This window comes from Pseudophryne corroboree, chromosome 7 (assembly GCF_028390025.1).
Source record: "Pseudophryne corroboree isolate aPseCor3 chromosome 7, aPseCor3.hap2, whole genome shotgun sequence".
Taxonomy (NCBI): Eukaryota; Metazoa; Chordata; class Amphibia; order Anura; family Myobatrachidae; genus Pseudophryne; species Pseudophryne corroboree.
In genome coordinates this window covers 359225163-359247022 of record NC_086450.1, presented here as the reverse complement: position 1 = coordinate 359247022, position 21860 = coordinate 359225163, and the positions used below count along the sequence as shown (strand labels likewise).

The 21860-nt window shown below is 48.1% G+C and overlaps 1 protein-coding gene across 2 annotated transcripts in view; it reads right to left on the bottom strand.

Moving 5' to 3' along the window:
• The window catches only part of DAGLB (diacylglycerol lipase beta), a 128939-nt gene that overhangs the window by 61169 nt on the left and 45910 nt on the right, over positions 1 to 21860 (bottom strand). For both annotated transcript variants that reach the window (XM_063934464.1, XM_063934463.1), the window contains exons 2-3: positions 15380 to 15531; positions 13897 to 14071 (exon numbers count right to left, since the gene is read on the bottom strand). In XM_063934464.1, the coding sequence (XP_063790534.1) occupies positions 13897 to 14071; positions 15380 to 15521 (317 nt within the window). In that variant the 5' untranslated portion in view covers positions 15522 to 15531. The remainder of the gene's footprint in view (positions 1 to 13896; positions 14072 to 15379; positions 15532 to 21860) is intronic.

Genomic DNA, 21860 nt, shown 5'->3' with positions numbered 1-21860 from the left:
GCAGTACGGTACAGTAGGCCACTGCTCTAGCTACCTCTGTGTCGTCAAGTATACTATCCATCCATACCTGTGGTGCATTTCAGTTTTGCACAGTTTGCTGACCACCAGTATATAATATATAGCAGTACGGTACAGTAGGCCACTGCTCTACCTACCTCTGTGTCGTCAAGTATACTATCCATCCATACCTGTGGTGCATTTAAGTTTTGCACAGTTTGCTGACCACCAGTATATAATATATAGCAGTACGGTACAGTAGGCCACTGCTCTAGCTACCTCTGTGTCGTCAAGTATACTATCCATCCATACCTGTGGTGCATTTCAGTTGTGCGCAGTATATATAGTAGTAGGCCATTGCTATTGATACTGGCATATAATTCCACACATTAAAAAATGGAGAACAAAAATGTGGAGGGTAAAATAGGGAAAGATCAAGATCCACTTCCACTAGTCATGGCCGAGACGATGAAATGCCATCAACGTAGTCTGCCAAGGCCCATGCCCAATGTCATAGTAGAGAGCATGTAAAATCCAAAACACAAAAGTTCAGTAAAATGACCCAAAAATCAAAATTGAAAGCGTCTGAGGAGAAGCGTAAACTTGCCAATATGCCATTTACGACACGGAGTGGCAAGGAACGGCTGAGGCCCTGGCCTATGTTCATGGATAGTGGTTCAGCTTCACATGAGGATGGAAGCACTCATCCTCTCGCTAGAAAAATGAAAAGACTTAAGCTGGCAAAAGCACAGCAAAGAACTGTGCGTTCTTCTAAATAACAAATCCCCAAGGAGAGTCCAATTGTGTCGGCTGCGATGCCTGACCTTCCCAACACTGGACGGGAAGAGGTGGCGCCTTCCACCATTTGCACGCCCCCTGCAAGTGCTGGAAGGAGCACCCGCAGTCCAGTTCCTGATAGTCAAATTGAAGATGTCACTGTTGAAGTACACCAGGATGAGGATATGGGTGTTGCTGGCGCTGAGGAGGAAATTGACAAGGAGGATTCTGATGGTGGGGTGGTTTGTTTAAGTCAGGCACCCGGGGAGACACCTGTTGTCCGTGGGACGAATATGGCCATTGACAAAAAAAAATCACCTCTTTGGTGTGGAATTATTTTAACACAAATGCGGACAACAGGTGTCAAGCCGTGTGTTGCCTTTGTCAAGCTGTAATAAGTAGGGGTAAGGACGTTAACCACCTCGGAACATCCTCCCTTATACGTCACCTGCAGCGCATTCCTCATAAGTCAGTGACAAGTTCAAAAACTTTGAATGACAGCGGAAGCAGTCCACTGACCACTAAATCCCTTCCTCTTGTAACAAAGCTCCTGCAAACCACACCACCAACTCCCTCAGTGTCAATTTCCTCCTTACACAGGAAAGCCAATAGTCCTGCAGGCCATGTCACTGTCAAGTCTGACGAGTCCTCTCCTGCCTGGGATTCCTCCGATGCATCCTTGAGTGTAACGCCTCCTGCTGCTGGCGCTGCTGTTGTTGCTACTGGGAGTCGATCGTCATCCCAGAGGGGAAGTCGGAAGACCACTTGTACTACTTCCAGTAAGCAATTGACTGTCCAACAGTCCTTTGCGAGGAAGATGAAATATCACAGCAGTCATCCTGCTGCAAAGCGGATAACTCAGGCCTTAGCAGCCTGGGCGGTGAGAAACGTGTTTCCGTTATCCACCGTTAATTCACAGGAAACTACAGACTTGATTGAGATACTGTGTCCCCGGTACCAAATACCATCTAGGTTCCATTTCTCTAGGCAGGCGATACCGAAAATGTACACAGACCTCAGAAAAAGAGTCACCAGTGTCCTAAAAAATGCAGTTGTACCCAATGTCCACTTAACCACGGACATGTGGACAAGTGGAGCAGGGCAGACTCAGGACTATATGACTGTGACAGCCCACTGGGTAGATGTATTGCCTCCCGCAGCAAGAACAGCAGCGGCGGCACCAGTAGCAGCATCTCGCAAACGCCAACTCGATCCTAGGCAGGCTACGCTTTGTATCACCGCTTTCCATAAGAGGCACACAGCTGACAACCTCTTACGGAAACTGAGGAACATCATAGCAGAATGGCTTACCCCTATTGGACTCTCCTGGGGATTTGTGACATCGGACAACTCCAGCAATATTGTGCGTGCATTACATCTGGGCAAATTCCAGCACGTCCCATGTTTTGCACATACATTGAATTTGGTGGTGCAGAATTATTTAAAAAACGACAGGGGCGTGCAAGAGATGCTGTCGGTGGCCCGAAGAAATGCGGGCCACTTTCGGCATTCAGCCACCGCGTGCCGAAGACTGGAGCACCAGCAAACACTCCTGAACCTGCCCTGCCATCATCTGAAGCAAGAGGTGGTAACGAGGTGGAATTCAACCCTCTATATGCTTCAGAGGATGGAGGAGCAGCAAAAGGCCATTCAAGCCTATACACCTGCCTACGATATAGGCAAAGGAGGGGGAATGCACCTGACTCAAGCGCAGTGGAGAATGATTTCAACGTTGTGCAAGGTTCTGCAACCCTTTGAACTTGCCACACGTGAAGTCAGTTCAGACACTGCCAGCCTGAGTCAGGTCATACCCCTCATCAGGCTTTTGCAGAAGAAGCTGGAGACATTGAAGGAGGAGCTAAAACAGAGCAATTCCGCTAGGCATGTGGGACTTGTGGATGGAGCCCTTAATTCGCTTAACCAGGATTCACGGGTGGTCAATCTGTTGAAATCAGAGCACTACATTTTGGCCACCGTGCTCGATCCTAGATTTAAATCCTACGTTGTATTCTCTCTTTCCGGCAGACACAAGTCTGCAGAGGTTCAAAGACCTGCTGGTGAGAAAATTGTCAAGTCAAGCGGAACGTGACCCGTCAACAGCTCCTCCTTCACATTCTCCCGCAACTGGGGAAGCGAGGAAAAGGCTAAGAATTCCGAGCCCACCCGTTGGCGGTGATGCAGGGCAGTCTGGAGCGAGTGCCGACATCTGGTCCGGACTGAAGGACCTACCAACGATTACTGACATGTCGTCTACTGTCACTGCATAGGATTCTCTCACCATTGAAAGAATGGTGGAGGATTATATGAGTGACCGCATCCAAGTAGGCACGTCAGACAGTCCGTACGTATACTGGCAGGAAAAAGAGGCAATTTGGAGGCCCTTGCAGAAACTGGCTTTATTTTACCTAAGTTGCCCACCCTCCAGTGTGTACTCCAAAAGAGTGTTTAGTGCAGCCGCTCACCTTGTCAGCAATCGGCGTACGAGGTTACTTCCAAAAAATGTAGAGAAGATGATGTTCATCAAAATGAATTATAATCAATTCCTCCGTGGAGACATTCACCAGCAATTGCCTCCAAAAAGTACACAGGGACCTGAGATAGTGGATTCCAGTGGGGACGAATTAATAATCTGTGAGGAGGGGGATGTACACAGTGAAAGGGGTGAGGAATCAGACGATGAGGAGGAGGTGGACATCTTGCTTCTGTAGAGCCAGTTTGTGCAAGGAGAGATTGATTGCTTCTTTTTTGGTGGGGGCCCAAACCAACCAGTCATTTCAGTCACAGTTGTGTGGCAGACCCTGTCGCTGAAATGATGGGTTTGTTAAAGTGTGCATGTCCTGTTTATACAACATAAGGGTGGGTGGGAGGGCCCAAGGACAATTCCATCTTGCACCTCTTTTTTCTTTCATTTTTCTTTGCATCATGTGCTGTTTGGGGACTATTTTTTTGAAGTGCCATCCTGTCTGACACTGCAGTGCCACTCCTAGATGGGCCAGGTGTTTGTGTCGGCCACTTGGGTCGCTTAGCTTAGTCATCCAGTGACCTCGGTGCAAATTTTAGGACTAAAAATAATATTGTGAGGTGTTCAGAGTAAACTGAAAATGAGTGGAAATTATGGTTATTGAGGTTAATAATACTACGGGATCAAAATGACCCCCAAATTCTATGATTTAAGCTGTTTTTGAGGGTTTTTTGTAAAAAAACACCCGAATCAAAACACAACCGAATCCGACAAAAAATTTTCAGGGAGGTTTTGCCAAAACACGTCCGAATCCAAAACACGGCCGCGGAACCGAATCCAAAACCCGAAAAATTTCCGGTGCACATCACTAATAGGGACTGGGAGAAGTGCTGTATTAACCCCTGGAGGGCCTACTTGTTGCTTTGTCTCAGCATCCCACAAGGCATATCTGGCCAAGATCCACGCTGCATGTGTCCCTCATGCTGAGGAATATCCTGTTGTGATTTATCATTCTGGGCTAGCAGAGGCTGATTATTCTGATACGCTATATACTCACTGGACAGTTTTGATATACTATACTTACCCGCAGGCAGCGACTGGGCAATTCTGATATACTGCACTATATTATTCTTTGGCCGCCCCTGGACAGTTTGTGATATACTTTTTACTATACTTTCTTGCCATCTGCCGTCCGCTCGGCTATAATGGTCAAACCGCATCAGTCTGCCGCGGCTGCGGCGAAGTTAGAGAAGTTTGCCAGAGATCCTCCGACACGGTCCCAACAGGGGGGTGAGGTACGGTCGACCTCGGCACTGCCTTCTCCATCGACAAGCTCCTCATCTGTGGAGGCCACCGATACTGCTTTGCAAAATGTGCTGGATGCGGTCACGGCCAGTGAAGCCCGCTTGGCCGACAGGATCGGTCAGGTCTAGGCGGACTTTTCTATTATACACCACGACCTCCAGGGGGTGCGGGAGAGGGTCGGTGAAGTGGAGACGCGCATCTCTAAGCTGGAAGATACGGTTACGCCTCTCGATAGACGCACTTCTGCTCTGGAGTCTCAGATGACGGAGGTACATAAAAAGAGGACGGATATGGAGGGGAGATTGCGACGAAATAATGTCCGTTTCGTCGGACTTCCAGAGAAAGAGGAGGGTGCTCCCCCTGAAATATTTCTTGAACGTTGGCTGTTGGATGTGTTCGGAGCGGAGGAGTTCACCTCACACTTTGCAGTGGAGCGCGCCCATAGGGTCCCAATGCGTCCATTACCTCCAGGGGCACCTTTCCGTACGTTTATTGCCAAACTCCTTTATTATCGGGATAGAGATGTGATTCTGAGACTGGCCCGCACTAAGGGTCCTCTTATGTGGAACGGTTCCCCAGTTTCAGTTTTTCCGTACTTTGCCGTCGACGTCCAAAAGGAAAAACCTCTGAGGAATTATACATTTCTTATCAGGATTCAACCATGCTTCCTTGGCCAGGGAGTTTAACTCTTTAGACACAGGAATAGTGGCTGAGGACTTTGGTCTTACATTAAAGTACAACTCCTCATCTGGTTCAGACTCCTGATCTGGGATGTGAAGAACCTCTCTAACAGCAAAAATGAGGGCCTTCACCCCTGTGGAAAGAGAGCGGTCCTCATCCATATCATCATCATCATCCACATCAGGCTGATCAGAATCAGACTGGAGCACCTGTGGCAGTGAGTGTTTATGTGAAACCACCAGAGGGGGCTGAGAAGCCTTTCTGGTATCTGCTGCTTTTGCCATAGAATCAATAGACCGTTTCAACACCTGTCTCTCCTTTTTAGCTGCAGCTAATTCTGAATTGACATTCTGAATCATGCATTTACAAATATCTAACCAGTCAGGTGCCTGTGTGGAGATAAGGAGCATTATTCACACATGAGCAACCCCGCGGAAGACAGAGTAGTTACAAGCAGCACATTACCATGTCAACAGACATCTTACAGAACTGTAATACAGCGCAGCCCACTGACTAACACCTCCACACAGACCCTAGAGAGCCCCTGGAGTGACACTTAGGAGCGGACACCAGCACAGAGAACACAGCAGTACAATGTGTAAAATATGTGTCCGACTTAACAGGAGTGCAGCGGTATCACCGCTGGTGTGCTCGCCCCTCCCTATGACTCCCTGGTACCAGTACAGAATCTTGGAGCAGCGTGGGTCCCTGGAGGAGCAGCGTTCATGCAGCCTGGATGATCTGCTGCAGCAGGAAATGGTGCTTTCCAGCCTCTGGTTCCGGTCTGGGAAGCCCCGCCTCCTGTAATGGCATGCAATCCTTGATTTATAGATTATACTGGCCATGTTATTAAAACATCAGAATATGTATAATAGTACACACAAAGCCTTTAGTGACAGTGAGCACTGCGGGGCATCTTCCCTTAGACAATTTGTCAGCGGCGGGCACCGCAGCTCGTGGTCCTTGACCGCCGTGCAACTTGCCACCAAAACTGCACCGGCGACCCGCTAACCGGGACCCCGGTGTAACACTCACAGCACCTGCAACTTTGGCATCTGTTAGAGGGTGGCGGCTGGCTGCTGGTATGTGTGATCAGTACCTCAGGAGCTCAGAGTCCTGTCAGCTGGGATTACGAACCATTAACCCACAGGAGGCTGGTTTGGTCCCCCCTCTAAGTCCCACGAAGCAGGTAGCCTGGTTGCCAACCAGGGCTACCTGAAAAATAAGAATTTACTTACCGATAATTCTATTTCTCATAGTCCGTAGTGGATGCTGGGGACTCCGTAAGGACCATGGGGAATAGCGGCTCCGCAGGAGACTGGGCACAAAAGTAAAAGCTTTAGGACTACCTGGTGTGCACTGACTCCTCCCCCTATGACCCTCCTCCAAGCCTCAGTTAGGATACTGTGCCCGGACGAGCGTACACAATAAGGAAGGATATTGAATCCCGGGTAAGACTCATACCAGCCACACCAATCACACCGTACAACCTGTGATCTGAACCCAGTTAACAGCATGATAACAGAGGAGCCTCTGAAAAGATGGCTCACAACAATAATAATAACCCGATTTTTGTAACAATAACTATGTACTAGTATTGCAGACAATCCGCACTTGGGATGGGCGCCCAGCATCCACTACGGACTATGAGAAATAGAATTATCGGTAAGTAAATTCTTATTTTCTCTAACGTCCTAAGTGGATGCTGGGGACTCCGTAAGGACCATGGGGATTATACCAAAGCTCCCAAACGGGCGGGAGAGTGCGGATGACTCTGCAGCACCGAATGAGAGAACTCCAGGTCCTCCTCAGCCAGGGTATCAAATTTGTAGAATTTAGCAAACGTGTTTGCCCCTGACCAAGTAGCTGCTCGGCAAAGTTGTAAAGCCGAGACCCCTCGGGCAGCCGCCCAAGATGAGCCCACCTTCCTTGTGGAATGGGCATTTACAGATTTTGGCTGCGACAGGCCTGCCACAAAATGTGCAAGCTGAATTGTACTACAAATCCAGCGAGCAATAGTCTGCTTAGAAGCAGGAGCACCCAGCTTGTTGGGTGCATACAGGATAAACAGCGAGTCAGATTTTCTGACTCCAGCCGTCCTGGAAACATATATTTTCAGGGCCCCGACAACGTCCAGCAACTTGGAGTCCTCCAAGTCCCTAGTAGCCGCAGGCACCACCATAGGTTGGTTCAGGTGAAACGCTGAAACCACCTTAGGGAGAAACTGAGGACGAGTCCTCAATTCCGCCCTGTCCGAATGGAAAATCAGATAAGGGCTTTTACAGGATAAAGCCGCCAATTCTGACGCGCGCCTGGCACAGGCCAGGGCCAACAGCATGACCACTTTCCATGTGAGATATTTTAACTCCACAGATTTAAGTGGTTCAAACCAATGTGACTTTTGGAACCCAAAAAACTACATTGAGATCCCAAGGTGCCACTGGAGGCACAAAAGGAGGCTGTATATGCAGTACCCCTTTTACAAACGACTGAACTTCAGGGACTGAAGCTAGTTCTTTTTGGAAGAAAATTGACAGGGCCGAAATTTGAACCTTAATGGACCCCAATTTCAGGCCCATAGACACTCCTGTTTGCAGGAAATGTAGTAATCGACCCATTTGAATTTCCTCCGTCGGGCCTTACTGGCCTCGCACCACGCAACATATTTTCGCCAAATGCGGTGATAATGTTTTTCGGTTACATCCTTCCTGGCTTTGATCAGGATAGGGATGACTTCATCCGGAATGCCTTTTTCCTTCAGGATCCGGCGTTCAACCGCCATGCCGTCAAACGCAGTCGCGGTAAGTCTTGGAACAGACAGGGTCCTTGCTGGAGCAGGTCCCTTCTTAGAGGTAGAGGCCACGGATCCTCCGTGAGCATCTCTTGACGTTCCGGTTACCAAGTCCTTCTTGGCCAATCCGGAGCCACTAATACAGTGCTTACTCCTCTCCATCTTATAATTCTCAGTACCTTGGGTATGAGATGGCAGAGGAGGGAACACATACACTGACTGGTACACCCATGGTGTTACCAGAGCGTCTACAGCTATTGCCTGAGGGTCCCTTGACCTGGCGCAATACCTGTCGAGTTTTTCCCAACGGTTTATAATCATGTGGAAGACTTCTGGGTGAAGTCCCCACTCTCCCGGGTGGAGGTCGTATCTGCTGAGGAAGTCTGCTTCCCAGTTGTCCACTCCCGGAATAAATACTGCTGACAGTGCTATCACATGATTTTCCGCCCAGCGAAGAATCCTTGCAGCTTCTGCCATTGCCCTCCTGCTTCTTGTGCCACCCTGTCTGTTTACGTGGGTGACTGCCGTGATGTTGTCCGACTGGATCAACCCCGGCTGACCTTGAAGCAGAGATCTTGCTAAGCTTAGAGCATTGTAAATGGCCCTTAGCTTCAGGATATTTATGTGAAGTGATGTCTCCAGGCTTGACCATAAGCCCTGGAAATTCCTTCCCTGTGTGACTGCCCCCCCAGCCTCGCAGGCTGGCATCCGTGGTCACCAGGACCCAGTCCTGAATGCCGAATCTGCGGCCCTCTAGAAGATGAGCACTCTGCAACCACCACAGGAGAGACACCCTTGTCCTTGGTGACAGGGTTATCCACTGATGCATCTGAAGATGCGACCCGGACCATTTGTCCAGCAGGTCCCACTGGAAAGTTCTTGCGTGGAATCTGCCGAATGGGATTGCTTCGTAGGAAGCCACCATTTTTCCCAGAACCCTTTCATTGATGTACTGAGACTTGGCTCGGTTATAGGAGGTTCCCGACTAGCTCGGATAACTCCCTGACTTTCTCCTCCGGGAGAAACACCTTTTTCTGGACTGTGTCCAGGATCATCCCCTAGGAACAGAAGACGAGTCGTCGGAATCCGCTGCGATTTTGGAATATTGAGAATCCAATCGTGCTGCCGCAACACTACCTGAGATAGTGCTACACCGACCTCCAACTGTTCCCTGGATCTTACCCTTATCAGGGAATCGTCCAAGTAAGGGATAACTAAAATTCCCTTCCTTCGAAGGAGTATCATCATTTCGGCCATTACCTTGGTAAAGACCCTGGGTGCCGTGGACCATCCATACGGCAGCGTCTGAACTGATAGTGACAGTTCTGTACCACAAACCTGAGGTACCCTTGGTGAGAAAGGTAAATTGGGACATGAAGGTAAGCATCCTTGATGTCCCGAGACCCTTCTTCCAGTTTCGCAATCACTGCTCTGAGTGACTGAATCTTGAATTTGAACCTCCGTATGTAAGTGTTCAAGATTTTAGATTTAGAATCGGTCTCACCGAGCCGTCCGGCTTCGGTACCACCACAGTGTGGAATAATACCCCGTTCCCTGTTGCAGGAGGGGTACCTTGATTATCACCTGCTGGGAATACAGCTTGTGAATGGCTTCCAAAACTGCCTCCCTGTCAGAGGAAGACATCGGTAAAGCCGACTTTAGGAAACGGCGAGGGGGAGACGTCTCGAATTCCAATTTGTACCCCTGAGATATCCCTTGAAGGATCCAGGGGTCTACTTGCGAGTGAGCCCACTGCGCGCTGAAATTCATTGAGACGGGCCCCCACCGTGCCTGATTCTGCTTGTACAGCCCCAGTGTCATACTGAGGGCTTGGAAGAGGCGGGAGAGGGCTTCTGTTCCTGGGAACTGGCTGATTTCTGCAGCCTTTTTCCTCTCCCTCTGTCACGGTGCAGAAAATGAGGAACCTTTTGCCCGCTTGCCCACGAAAAGACTGCGCCTGATAATACGGCGTCTTCTTATGTTGAGAGGCGACCTGGGGTACAAACGTGGATTTCCCAGCTGTTGCCGTGGCCACCAGGTCTGAAAGACCGACCCCAAATAACTCCTCCCTTTAATAAGGCAATACTTCCAAATGCCGTTTGGAATCCGCATCACCTGACCACTGTCGTGTCCATAACCCTCTACTGGCAGAAATGGACAACGCACTTAGACTTGATGCCAGTCGGCAAATATTCCGCTGTGCATCACGCATATATAGAAATGCATCTTTTAAATGTTCTATAGGCAATAATTTCAGTCAGGGAATCCGACCACACCAACCCAGCACTGCACATCCAGGCTGAGGCGATTGCTGGTCGCAGTATAACACCAGTATGTGTGTAAATACATTTTAGGATACCCTCCTGCTTTCTATCAGCAGGATCCTTAAGGGCGGCCATCTCAGGAGAGGGTAGAGCCCTTGTTCTTACAAGCGTGTGAGCGCTTTATCCACCCTAGGGGATGTTTCCCAACGCACCCTAACCTCTGGCGGGAAAGGATATAATGCCAATAACATTTTAGAAATTATCAGTTGTTATCGGGGGAAACCCACGCATCATCACACACCTCATTTAATTTCTCAGATTCAGGAAAACTACAGGTAGTTTTTCCTCACCGAAAATAATACCCCTTTTTGGTGGTACTCGTATTATCAGAAATGTGTAAAACATTTTTCATTGCCTCAATCATGTAACGTGTGGCCCTACTGGAAGTCACATTTGTCTCTTCACCGTTGACACTGGAGTCAGTATCCGTGTCGGCGTCTATATCTGCCATCTGAGGTAACGGGCGCTTTAGAGCCCCTGACGGCCTATGAGACGTCTGGACAGGCACAAGCTGAGTAGCCGGCTGTCTCATGTCAACCACTGTCTTTTATACAGAGCTGACACTGTCACGTAATTCCTTCCAACAGTTCCTCCACTCAGGTGTCGACCCCCTAGGGGGTGACATCACTATTACAGGCAATCTGCTCCGTCTCCACATCATTTTTCTCCTCATACATGTCGACACAAACGTACCGACACACAGCACACACACAGGGAATGCTCTGATAGAGGACAGGACCCCACTAGCCCTTTGGGGAGACAGAGGGAGAGTTTGCCAGCACACACCAGAGCGCTATATATATACAGGGATAACCTTATATAAGTGTTTTTCCCCTTATAGCTGCTGTATCTTTAATACTGCGCCTAATTAGTGCCCCCCTCTCTTTTTTAACCCTTTCTGTAGTGTAGTGACTGCAGGGGAAAGCCAGGGAGCTTCCCTCCAACGGAGCTGTGAGGGAAAATGGCGCCAGTGTGCTGAGGAGATAAGGCCGCCGAGAAGGGGGCGGAGCCTATCTCCCGTTTTTCTGTGAATTCTGGCAGGGGTTAAATGCATCCATATAGCCCAGGAGCTATATGTGATGTATTTTTAGCCATCTAAGGTGTTTTTATTGCGTCTCAGGGCGCCCCCCCCCCAGCGCCCTGCACCCTCAGTGACCGGAGTGTGAAGTGTGCTGAGAGCAATGGCGCACAGCTGCGGTGCTGTGCGCTACCTTATTGAAGACAGGACGTCTTCTGCCGCCGATTTTCCGGACCTCTTCAGTCTTCTGGCTCTGTAAGGGGGCCGGCGGCGCGGCTCTGGGACCCATCCATGGCTGGGCCTGTGATCGTCCCTCTGGAGCTAATGTCCAGTAGCCTAAGAAGCCCAATCCACTCTGCACGCAGGTGAGTTCGCTTCTTCTCCCCTTAGTCCCTCGGTGCAGTGAGCCTGTTGCCAGCAGGTCTCACTGAAAATAAAAAACCTAAAACTAAACTTTTCACTAAGCAGCTCAGGAGAGCCACCTAGTGTGCACCCTTCTCGTTCGGGCACAAAAATCTAACTGAGGCTTGGAGGAGGGTCATAGGGGGAGGAGCCAGTGCACACCAGGTAGTCCTAAAGCTTTTACTTTTGTGCCCAGTCTCCTGCGGAGCCGCTATTCCCCATGGTCCTTACGGAGTCCCCAGCATCCACTTAGGGCGTTAGAGAAATAACTAAAATAAAAATAAAGGAAACTCTCTGGAGCTCCAGAAAACTGCACCCGGCTCCTTGGGCACATTTTTCTAAACTGAGTCTGGTAGGAGGGTCATAGAGGGGAGGAGCCAGCACACACATACACACACTAAAGGTTTTAAAGTACCAGGGTCCAGTGGACCCAATCTATACCCCATGGTACTAAAGTACAGAACCCCAGTATCCACTAGGACATTAGAGAAATAAATAAGAAGAATCTGATTGGTTGCTATGGGCAACATCTCCACTTCTAAAAAAACCACACCTTGGTAAATATACCCCTTAGTCTGACAACAATGAAAATTCAATTATAATTCAATTATTTAATTATATAATAATTATATTAAATATAATTATAATTAATAGTTTGAATCCTAGAACAAGTCAGTAACTTGATAAAGTACCTGCTCAGGATTTAGCAAGCAACAACATATTAATAAATGCTTTCCTGAATAAACAGACATTTTAACAACCTGAGCAACTTCAATCCCTTGTGCAAGAATAGAGGGAGTCATGATGCATAAAAGCAATGTATGATCCTTATGTGACAACTGAAAGCACAATACCGATAAAGCATAATCTACTGGAAATCTGCCAGAATGTAAGACCCTCAGGGCCTGATTCATTACAGATCGCTACTGAGGCTGAGATAGTGATGTTCACAAATTTGCTATTTCTAAAATTCGCATGTGAAGAGCCGGCCAGAAAGGATAAAAGACGCCCACCGATGTATTCACAAATCTGTGTAGGCATTAGTAGAATCACAATGCATACGCAAAAAAAAAAGGACACCATCGACAGTTGTGGCTGACCCCAGCATACTCAAATCAATGAGAATGGTGTTGCACTGGGCTCCATGTTTTTGAATGCTGCGTTTGCAGATGGCGTCAGATACACGTTTCGAAAACAGCCATGACACACCTGCGTTTTCTCAACCACTCCCCTCAAACGTCATATAACCATCCACAAAGTCACTTCCTGTCAATCAAAATGCGTTTATAATTAGGCTGCATACGCAAGGCGATCGCATTTTGCCCTTCGCGTATGTGCAATGCATTTGTCAATAATAGCTCACTGCGCGCAATCTCACATTTGCAACAATGAATCGGTCCCTCATTCCCACCAATTTAATAACTAATAGTACTGTGTATGTAGTACAGGTTGAGTATCCCATATCCAAATATTCCGAAATACGGAATATTCCGAAATACAGACTTGTTTGAGTGAGAGTGTGAAACCTTTGTTTTTTGATGGCTCAATATACACAAACTTTGTTTAATACACAAAGTTATTAAAAATATTGTATTAAATGACCTTCAGGCTGTGTGTATAATGTGTATATGAAACATAAATAAATTGTGTGAATGTACACACACTTTGTTTAATGCACAAAGTTATAAAAAATATTGGCTAAAATTGACTTCAGGCTGTGTGTATAAGGTGTATATGTAACATAAATGCATTCTGTGCTTAGATTTAGGTCCCATCACCATGATATCTCATTATGGTATGCAATTATTCCAAAATACGGAAAAATCCGATATCCAAAATACCTCTGGTCCCAAGCATTTTGGATAAGGGATACTCAACCTGTATATTCTATCTCCCTAGACAACTGTAGAACACTGCCCTGCCTAACACCATGACAGATGGAATGTGAGAAACAAAACAGATAAAGCAATCGGTCAAAATCTCATTTATACCGACCCAGCATTTCCTGAAAATCTGCACTTCTTAACGGAACACTGTTTCAGCAAATAAGTTTGGGAAGAAACACTTCTCCAACCCCTCCCTGTTCCTTGCACCCCTTGCTGTATATTATAAAGGTATAAAGTCTGTTTGGAGACCTTACCTGGCGATAACTGTAACCAGGATAACATGCACCAAAGCTTTGTCACACTGAACCCCATTGTCCGACACCCAGACTGCGCCTAAAACTGCCCACACAAGCTCTGGCACGTAGAGGGCCAGACGGATGTAGACCAGTTTAGGCATGCACTTCCTGGGGCCTGGGTTGGAGATTGTACCTGTAAAACAACACAGAAGATAGTGACTACTCATGTCACAATGCAAAACACACACATATGGCCATGCACTATTATTTATTTTATCATCAGGTAAATCCATATACAGACTAGATAATATTACACATAAGTAGAGATCTGTGGCATATGGTAACACTATGCAAGTCTATGGATATTGTGTTAAGATCTCCTGTGATGTAAGAAAACTCAAATCAATCGCTGGTCTCTTGGAACAACAGTTGGATGAAAGAAACAAGTTACAACAAGCTACAAACTTATTTAGAGAACATGACTTGAGGGCTTTCACACATGTAAAGAATGTCAGTCCCAGTACAAGTAAGATGTGGTAGAATCCCAATGTATGGGTAGTGTACCATGCCAGCAATATCTGTGGCTGGGGTTACATACGTTATCCCAGTGGGCGGGATGCTGGCTGTCAATATCCCGACAGTGGCATCCCTCCCGCTAGAATGGCGGCAGAGGGGCAAGCACTAAGAACCCCCATGCAGGCTCCCTGCGCTCACCATGCTGCGGGCTTGGTGGCTCGCCACGGGATCCATTCCCACTCTATGGATGTCATGGACACCCACGAGTGGGAATAACCCTGGCGCGCTGGGATTCAGACTGACTGCCGGCATTGTCAGCTGTCGGGATTTCTGCGTCAGTATCCTCAACTCCGGGATCCTGACAGCCGGCATTTTAACTGCTGCGTGGCTCCCTTCTTCACAGGGCGCCAGCAATGTTACCAACCCTGCAGAGTGAAGCTACTGTAAGTACATGGCCTGGGTGGTATCCGTTTGGATGGTTGACCATGTTAAGGTCGACCACTATTGGTCAACATTGACATGGTCAACATGGCTTCTTTTTTTTTTTTTAAAGGATTTTTAACGTTTTCATACTTTACCATCCACGTGGACTACGATCGGGAGTGGTAACCTGTGCCGAGCGCTGCGGTAGCGAAGCGAGGCACCTTGACTGCAGCATGGGGAGCGAAGCGAGCCATGCAAGGGGACGCAGAACACTAATTGGGGTTCCTGGTCATGTTACGGAAAAAATGACACCAAAAACTGTTAAAAAAAATCCATGTCGACCTTTTCATGTGTCAACCTGTCCCGTGTCGACCATTTTCATGTGTCGACTATTAGTCCACATTGACCATGTCTATGTCGACCAATAGTGGTCGACCTTAACGCGGTCAACCATTAATACCAGAACCGGCCAGGGTCAACCTTACACATGTAAAGTCAAGAAAAACACAGCACAAGACAATTAGAAATGAAATATATGAAGTGAAAGTTAATTTTCTCTCACCTTGCATGCTGACATAGACAATGGCAGATACTGAGCAGATTATCGCAGCCAACATAACAATAAGTACAATCAAGTAACTCTGCAGTACAGGACCACCAATGCACTCAAACTGCCCCTTGTGGACAGAATAGAGCACCAACATGCCAATCCACCTGAAAGAAACAAAATAGAAAACTTACTGAACCTGCTTGAAAAAATAATGTTCTGAAAATAACAAAGCTGGAGATTTGCATGTTTAAGGTGAGATTACATTATGAAACATTCAGTATCCAATTAAATCTATGTATGTGTGTGATACATAAATAAGCCAGCAAAAAGTGCGGCACTCAAGCTGATTTTCCGTAATTAGGAGACACACACGGTGTTGCGTTTCAAACCTTATAGTTTGTCATCAGCAAATAACATAAAGCATACAAAAGCATATATTTATATACAAGTGCACAACAGGAATGAACCAATGTCGATTTAGTAAATGCCTACTCCACAGGGCACAGTGATTATGTCATCAACGACTGTGCTACATAGGTGTGTAATCACCAGAGGGTGACCACATTAAAAAACACAAGTTTTTTTAATTAAAAACAAACCATGACCACAAGAATGTGAACATGCAAAGATACATTACACAAAACACCATATCACAAAAAATAAGATTTTACTTACCGGTAAATCTATTTCTCGTAGTCCGTAGAGGATGCTAGGGACTCCGTAAGGACCATGTGGAGAGACGGGCTCCGCAGGAGACATGGGCACTTTAAGAATTTAGTTCCTGGTGTGCACTGGCTCCTCCCTCTCTGCCCCTCCTCCAGACCTCAGTTAGAGAACTGTGCCCAGAGGAGATGGACAGTACGAGGAAAGGATTTTTGTTAATCCAAGGGCAAGATTCATACCAGCCCACACCAATCACACCGTATAACTTGTGATAACAATCCAGTAAACAGTATGACAATAACATAGCATCAGTTCACGCCCGATGCAACAATAACGTAACCCTTATTGAAGCAATAACTATATACAAGTATTGCAGAAGAAGTCCGCACTTGGGACGGGCGCCCAACATCCTCTACGGACTACGAGAAATAGATTTACCGGTAAGTAAAATCTTATTTTCTCTAACGTCCTAGAGGATGCTGGGGACTCCGTAAGGACCATGGGGATTATACCAAAGCTCCCAAACGGGCGGGAGAGTGCGGATGACTCTGCAGCACCGATTGAGCAAACATGAGGTCCTCCTCAGCCAGGGTATCAAACTTATAGAATTTTGCAAAGGTCTTTGTACCCGACCAAGTAGCAGCTCGACACAGCTGTAGTGCCGAGACCCCTTGGGCAGCCGCCCAAGAAGAGCCCACTTTCCTAGTGGAATGGGCCTTGATCGACTTAGGTAACGGCAATCCTGCCGTAGAATGCGCCTGCTGAATCGTGTTACAGATCCAGCGAGCAAGAGTCTGCTCTGAAGCAGGGCCGTCAAGCTTGTTGGCTGCATACAGAACAAACAGTGCTTCTGTTTTTCGGACTCTAGCCGTCCTGGCTACATAAATTTTCAAAGCCCTGACCACATCAAGGGACTCGGAATCCTCTAAGTCCCGTGTAGCCACAGGCACCACAATAGGTTGGTTCATATGAAAGGATGAAACCACTTTTGGCAGGAACTGAGGACGTGTCCGCAATTCCGCTCTATCCATATGGAAAACCAGATAGGTGCTTTTATGTGATAAAGCCGCTAATTCCGACACTCGCCTAGCCGAAGCCAGGGCTAATAACATGACCACCTTCCAAGTGAGATATTTCAACTCCACCGTTTTCAGTGGTTCAAACCAGTGTGACTTTAGGAAGCCCAAGACCACATTAAGGTCCCAAGGCGCCACCGGAGGCACAAACGGAGGCTGAATATGCAGTACTCCCTTAACAAAAGTCTGAACTTCTGTGAGAGAAGCCAATTCCTTTTGAAAGAAAATGGATAGGGCCGAAATCTGGACCTTAATGGAGCCTAATTTAAGGCCCAAATCCACTCCAGTTTGTAGGAAGTGAAGGAAACGGCCCAGATGGAATTCTTCCGTAGGAGCATTCCTGGCCTCACACCAAGAAACATATCTTCGCCATCTACGGTGATAATGTTTTGCCGTTACTTCCTTCCTAGCCTTTATCAGCGTAGGGATAACCTCCACCGGAATACCTTTTTCCGCTAGGATCCGGCGTTCAACCGCCATGCCGTCAAACGCAGCCGCGTGAAGTCTTGGAATAGACAGGGACTCTGTTGCAACAGGTCCTGCCTTAGAGGAAGAGGCCACGGATCTTCCGTGAGCATTTCCTGTAGATCTGGATACCAGGTCCGTCGTGGCCAATCTGGAACAACGAGGATTGTTCTCACTCCTTTTCTTCTTACTATTCTCAACACCTTTGGTATGAGAGGAAGAGGAGGAAATACATAGATGGACCGGAACACCAACTGTGTCACGAGGGCGTCTACCGCTACTGCCTGAGGGTCTCTTGACCTGGCGCAATACCTCTGCAGCTTTTTGTTGAGGCGGGACGCCATCATGTCTATCTGTGGCAGTTCCCAACGGTTCACAATCATGTGGAAGACTTCTGGATGAAGTCCCCACTCTCCCGGGTGTAGGTCGTGTCTGCTGAGGAAGTCTGCTTCCCAGTTGTCCACTCCCGGAATGAACACTGCTGACAGTGCACTTACATGATTCTCCGCCCAGCGAAGAATCCTGGTGGCTTCCGCCATTGCCGCTCTGCTCCTTGTGCCGCCTTGGCGGTTTACATGAGCCACTGCGGTGATGTTGTCTGACTGGATCAGAACTGGTTGGTCGCGAAGTAAGGCCTCCACTTGACGTAGGGCGTTGTATATGGCCCTTAGTTCCAGGATGTTGATGTGCAGACAAGTCTCTTGACTTGACCAAAGACCCTGGAAATTTCTTCCCTGTGTGACTGCTCCCCAACCGCGGAGGCTTGCGTCCGTGGTCACCAGGATCCAATCCTGAATGCCGAATCTGCGGCCCTCGAGAAGGTGAGCACTCTGCAGCCACCACAAGAGTGACACCCTGGCCCTGGTGTACAGGGTGATCAACCGATGCATCTGTAGATGTGATCCGGACCACTTGTCCAACAGATCCCATTGGAAAGTCCTCGCATGGAACCTGCCAAAGGGAATGGCCTCGTATGAGGCCACCATCTTTCCCAGGACTCGAGTGCAATGATGCACGGACACCTGTCTTGATTTCAAAAGGTTCCTGACCAGTCATAAGTTCCTGGGCTTTTTCTATCGGAAGATAAACCCTTTTCTGGGTCGTGTCTAGAATCATGCCCAAGAAGGGCAGACGAGTCGTAGGAACCAACTGCGACTTTGGGATATTGAGAATCCAGCCGTGTTGTTGTAACACTTTCAGTGAAAGAGATACGCTGTTCCGCAACTGCTCTCTTGATCTCGCTTTAATGAGGAGATCGTCCAAGTACGGGATAATTGTGACACCCTGCTTGCGCAGGAGCACCATCATTTCCGCCATTACCTTGGTGAAAATCCTCGGAGCCGTTGAGAGACCAAACGGCAACGTCTGAAATTGGTAATGACAGTCCTGTACCGCAAATCTGAGGTACGCCTGATGAGGTGGATAAATGGGGACATGAAGGTACGCATCCTTTATGTCCAGTGACACCATAAAATCCCCCCCTTCCAGGCTGGCGATGACCGCTCTTAGCGATTCCATCTTGAACCTCTTCAAGTATAGGTTCAGAGATTTTAAATTCAATATGGGTCTGACCGAACCGTCCGGTTTCGGATCCACAAACATGGTCGAATAATACCCCCTTCCCTGTTGAAGGAGGGGAACCTCGACCACCACCTGCTGAAGATACAATTTTTTGTATTGCATTTAACACTATCTCCCTCTCTAGGGGGGAAGACGGTAGGGCCGATTTGAAAAACCGGCGAGGAGGCACCTCTTCGAATTCCAGCTTGTAACCCTGAGACACAATTTCTATTGCCCAGGGATCCACCTGGGAGTGAACCCACATGTGGCTGAAATTCCGAAGACGTGCCCCCACTGGCCCCGACTCCGCCAGTGGAGCCCCAGCGTCATGCGGTGGATTTTGCAGAGGCCGGGGAGGACTTCTGTTCCTGGGAACTAGCTGTATTGTGCAGCTTCTTTCCTCTGCCCCTCCCTCTGGCAAGAAAGGATGCACCTCGGACTTTCTTGTTTCTTTGTGAACGAAAGGACTGCATTTGATAATGCGGTGCTCTCTTAGGCTGTGAGGGAACATAAGGCAAAAAATTTGACTTTCCAGCCGTAGTTGTGGAGACCAGGTCCGATAGACCTTCACCGAACAATTCCTCACCCCTGTAAGGTAAAACCTCCATATGCCGTTTTGAGTCGGCATCACCTGTCCACAGGACCCTTCCGGCAGAAATCGACATAGCGTTTATTCTAGAACCCAGCAGACTAATGTCTCTTTGAGCATCTCTCATATAAAAGGACAGCGTCTTTAATATGCCCCAGGGTCAATAAAACAGTATCCGTATCTAGGGTATCAAACTCCTCTGATAAGGTATCAGTCCATGCCGCTACTGCACTACAGACCCAGGCCGACGCGATTGCCGGTCTGAGCAAGGTACCTGAATGTGTATAAATGGACTTCAGGGTACCCTCCTGTTTGCGATCAGCAGCATCCTTGAGGGTAGCCGTATCCTGGGACGGCAGGGCTACCTTTTTGGATAAGCGATGGCTGGAAAGGATACGCCATAAGAATCCGTTTGGAAATCTGCAGTTTTTTATCTGGAGATTCCCAAGCTTTTTCACATAACTCATTCAGTTCGTGTGAGGGGGGAAAAGTTACCTCAGGTTTCTTTCCCTTATACATATAAACCCTTGTGTCAGGGACAGGGGTTTCCTCTGTGATGTGCAAAACCTCCTTAATTGCTATAATCATATATCGGAGTGATTTAGCCAACTTTGGCTGTAACTTTGCATCATCGTAATCGACACTGGAGTCAGAATCCATGTCGGTATCTGTGTCAACAATTTGGGATAGTGGGCGCTTATGAGACCCCGACGGTCCCTGCGACATAGGATCAGGCACGGGTTGAAATGCAAAGAATTATCATTTAAAACCTTCCACATATCCATCCAATCAGGTGTCGGCGCCGTCGGCAGACACACCACATTCATTTGCTCCCGCTCCTCTCCCACATAGCCTTCCACATCAGACATGTCGACACAAGCGTACCGACACACCACACACACAGGGAATGTCCTTTCTGAAGACAGTTCCCCCACGAGGCCCTTTGGAGAGACAGAGAGAGAGTATGCCAGCACACACCCCAGCGCTATATAACCCAGGAATAACACAGTAACTTAATGTTTACCCAGTAGCTGCTGTTAATATACTTTTTTGCGCCTAATTATGTGCCCCCCCCCTCTCTTTTCAACCCTCTTCTACCGTGTATCAGCAGGGGAGAGCCTGGGGAGCTTCCTCTCAGCGTGCTGTGGAGAAAAAATGGCGCTGGTGAGTGCTGAGGGAGAAGCCCCGCCCCCTCGGCGGCGGACTTCTGTCCCGCTTAAATTTTATTTCTTTGGCGGGGGCTCCTACATATATACAGTGCCCAGCTGTATATATGTGTTTATTTGCCAGAATGAGGTCCCAAATGCTGCCCAGGGCGCCCCCCCTCCCCCCTGCACCCTAACAGTGACCGGAGTATGTGTAGGTGTGTGGAGCAATGGCGCACAGCTGTAGTGCTGTGCGTTACCTCCAGTGAAGATCACAAAGTCTTCTGCCGCCTGTGAAGTCTTCTTGCTTCTCATACTCACCCGGCTTCAGTCTTCCGACTCTGCGAGGGGGACGGCGGCGCGGCTCTGGGACGGACGGCGAGGGTGAGATCCTGCGTACCGATCCCTCTGGAGCTAATGGTGTCCAGTAGCCTAAGAAGCAGGACCTAGCTTCAGAGAGTAGGGCTGCTTCTCTCCCCTCAGTCCCACGATGCAGGGAGTCTGTTGCCAGCAGAGCTCCCTGAAAATAAAAAACCTAACAAAAAACTTTCTATCAGCAAACTCAGGAGAGCTCACTGAAAAGCACCCAGCTCCTCTGGGCACAGAATCAAACTGAGGTCTGGAGGAGGGGCAGAGAGGGAGGAGCCAGTGCACACCAGGAACTAAATTCTTTCTTAAAGTGCCCATGTCTCCTGGGAGCCCGTCTCTCCCCATGGTTCTTACGGAGTCCCCAGCATCCTCTAGGACGTTAGAGAAACATATTGTTACAAGTTGGGAGCTCTGGAGTCCACACGGTAACCCCTTCTAAGCCCAATACAGCTGATACTCAACAGGAAATAAACGGCAAAAGTGTTAGTCATATACTAATATCAACATTTCTACGTAGGACAATAAAAATTCAGCGGAGGCTAGAGTAAGAAATATTTTCATTTAAGCCCTTAGGTGAGATAGTATTGAGTCGGTGTATCTGACGTGCCTCACACCTAAGGAGCTGT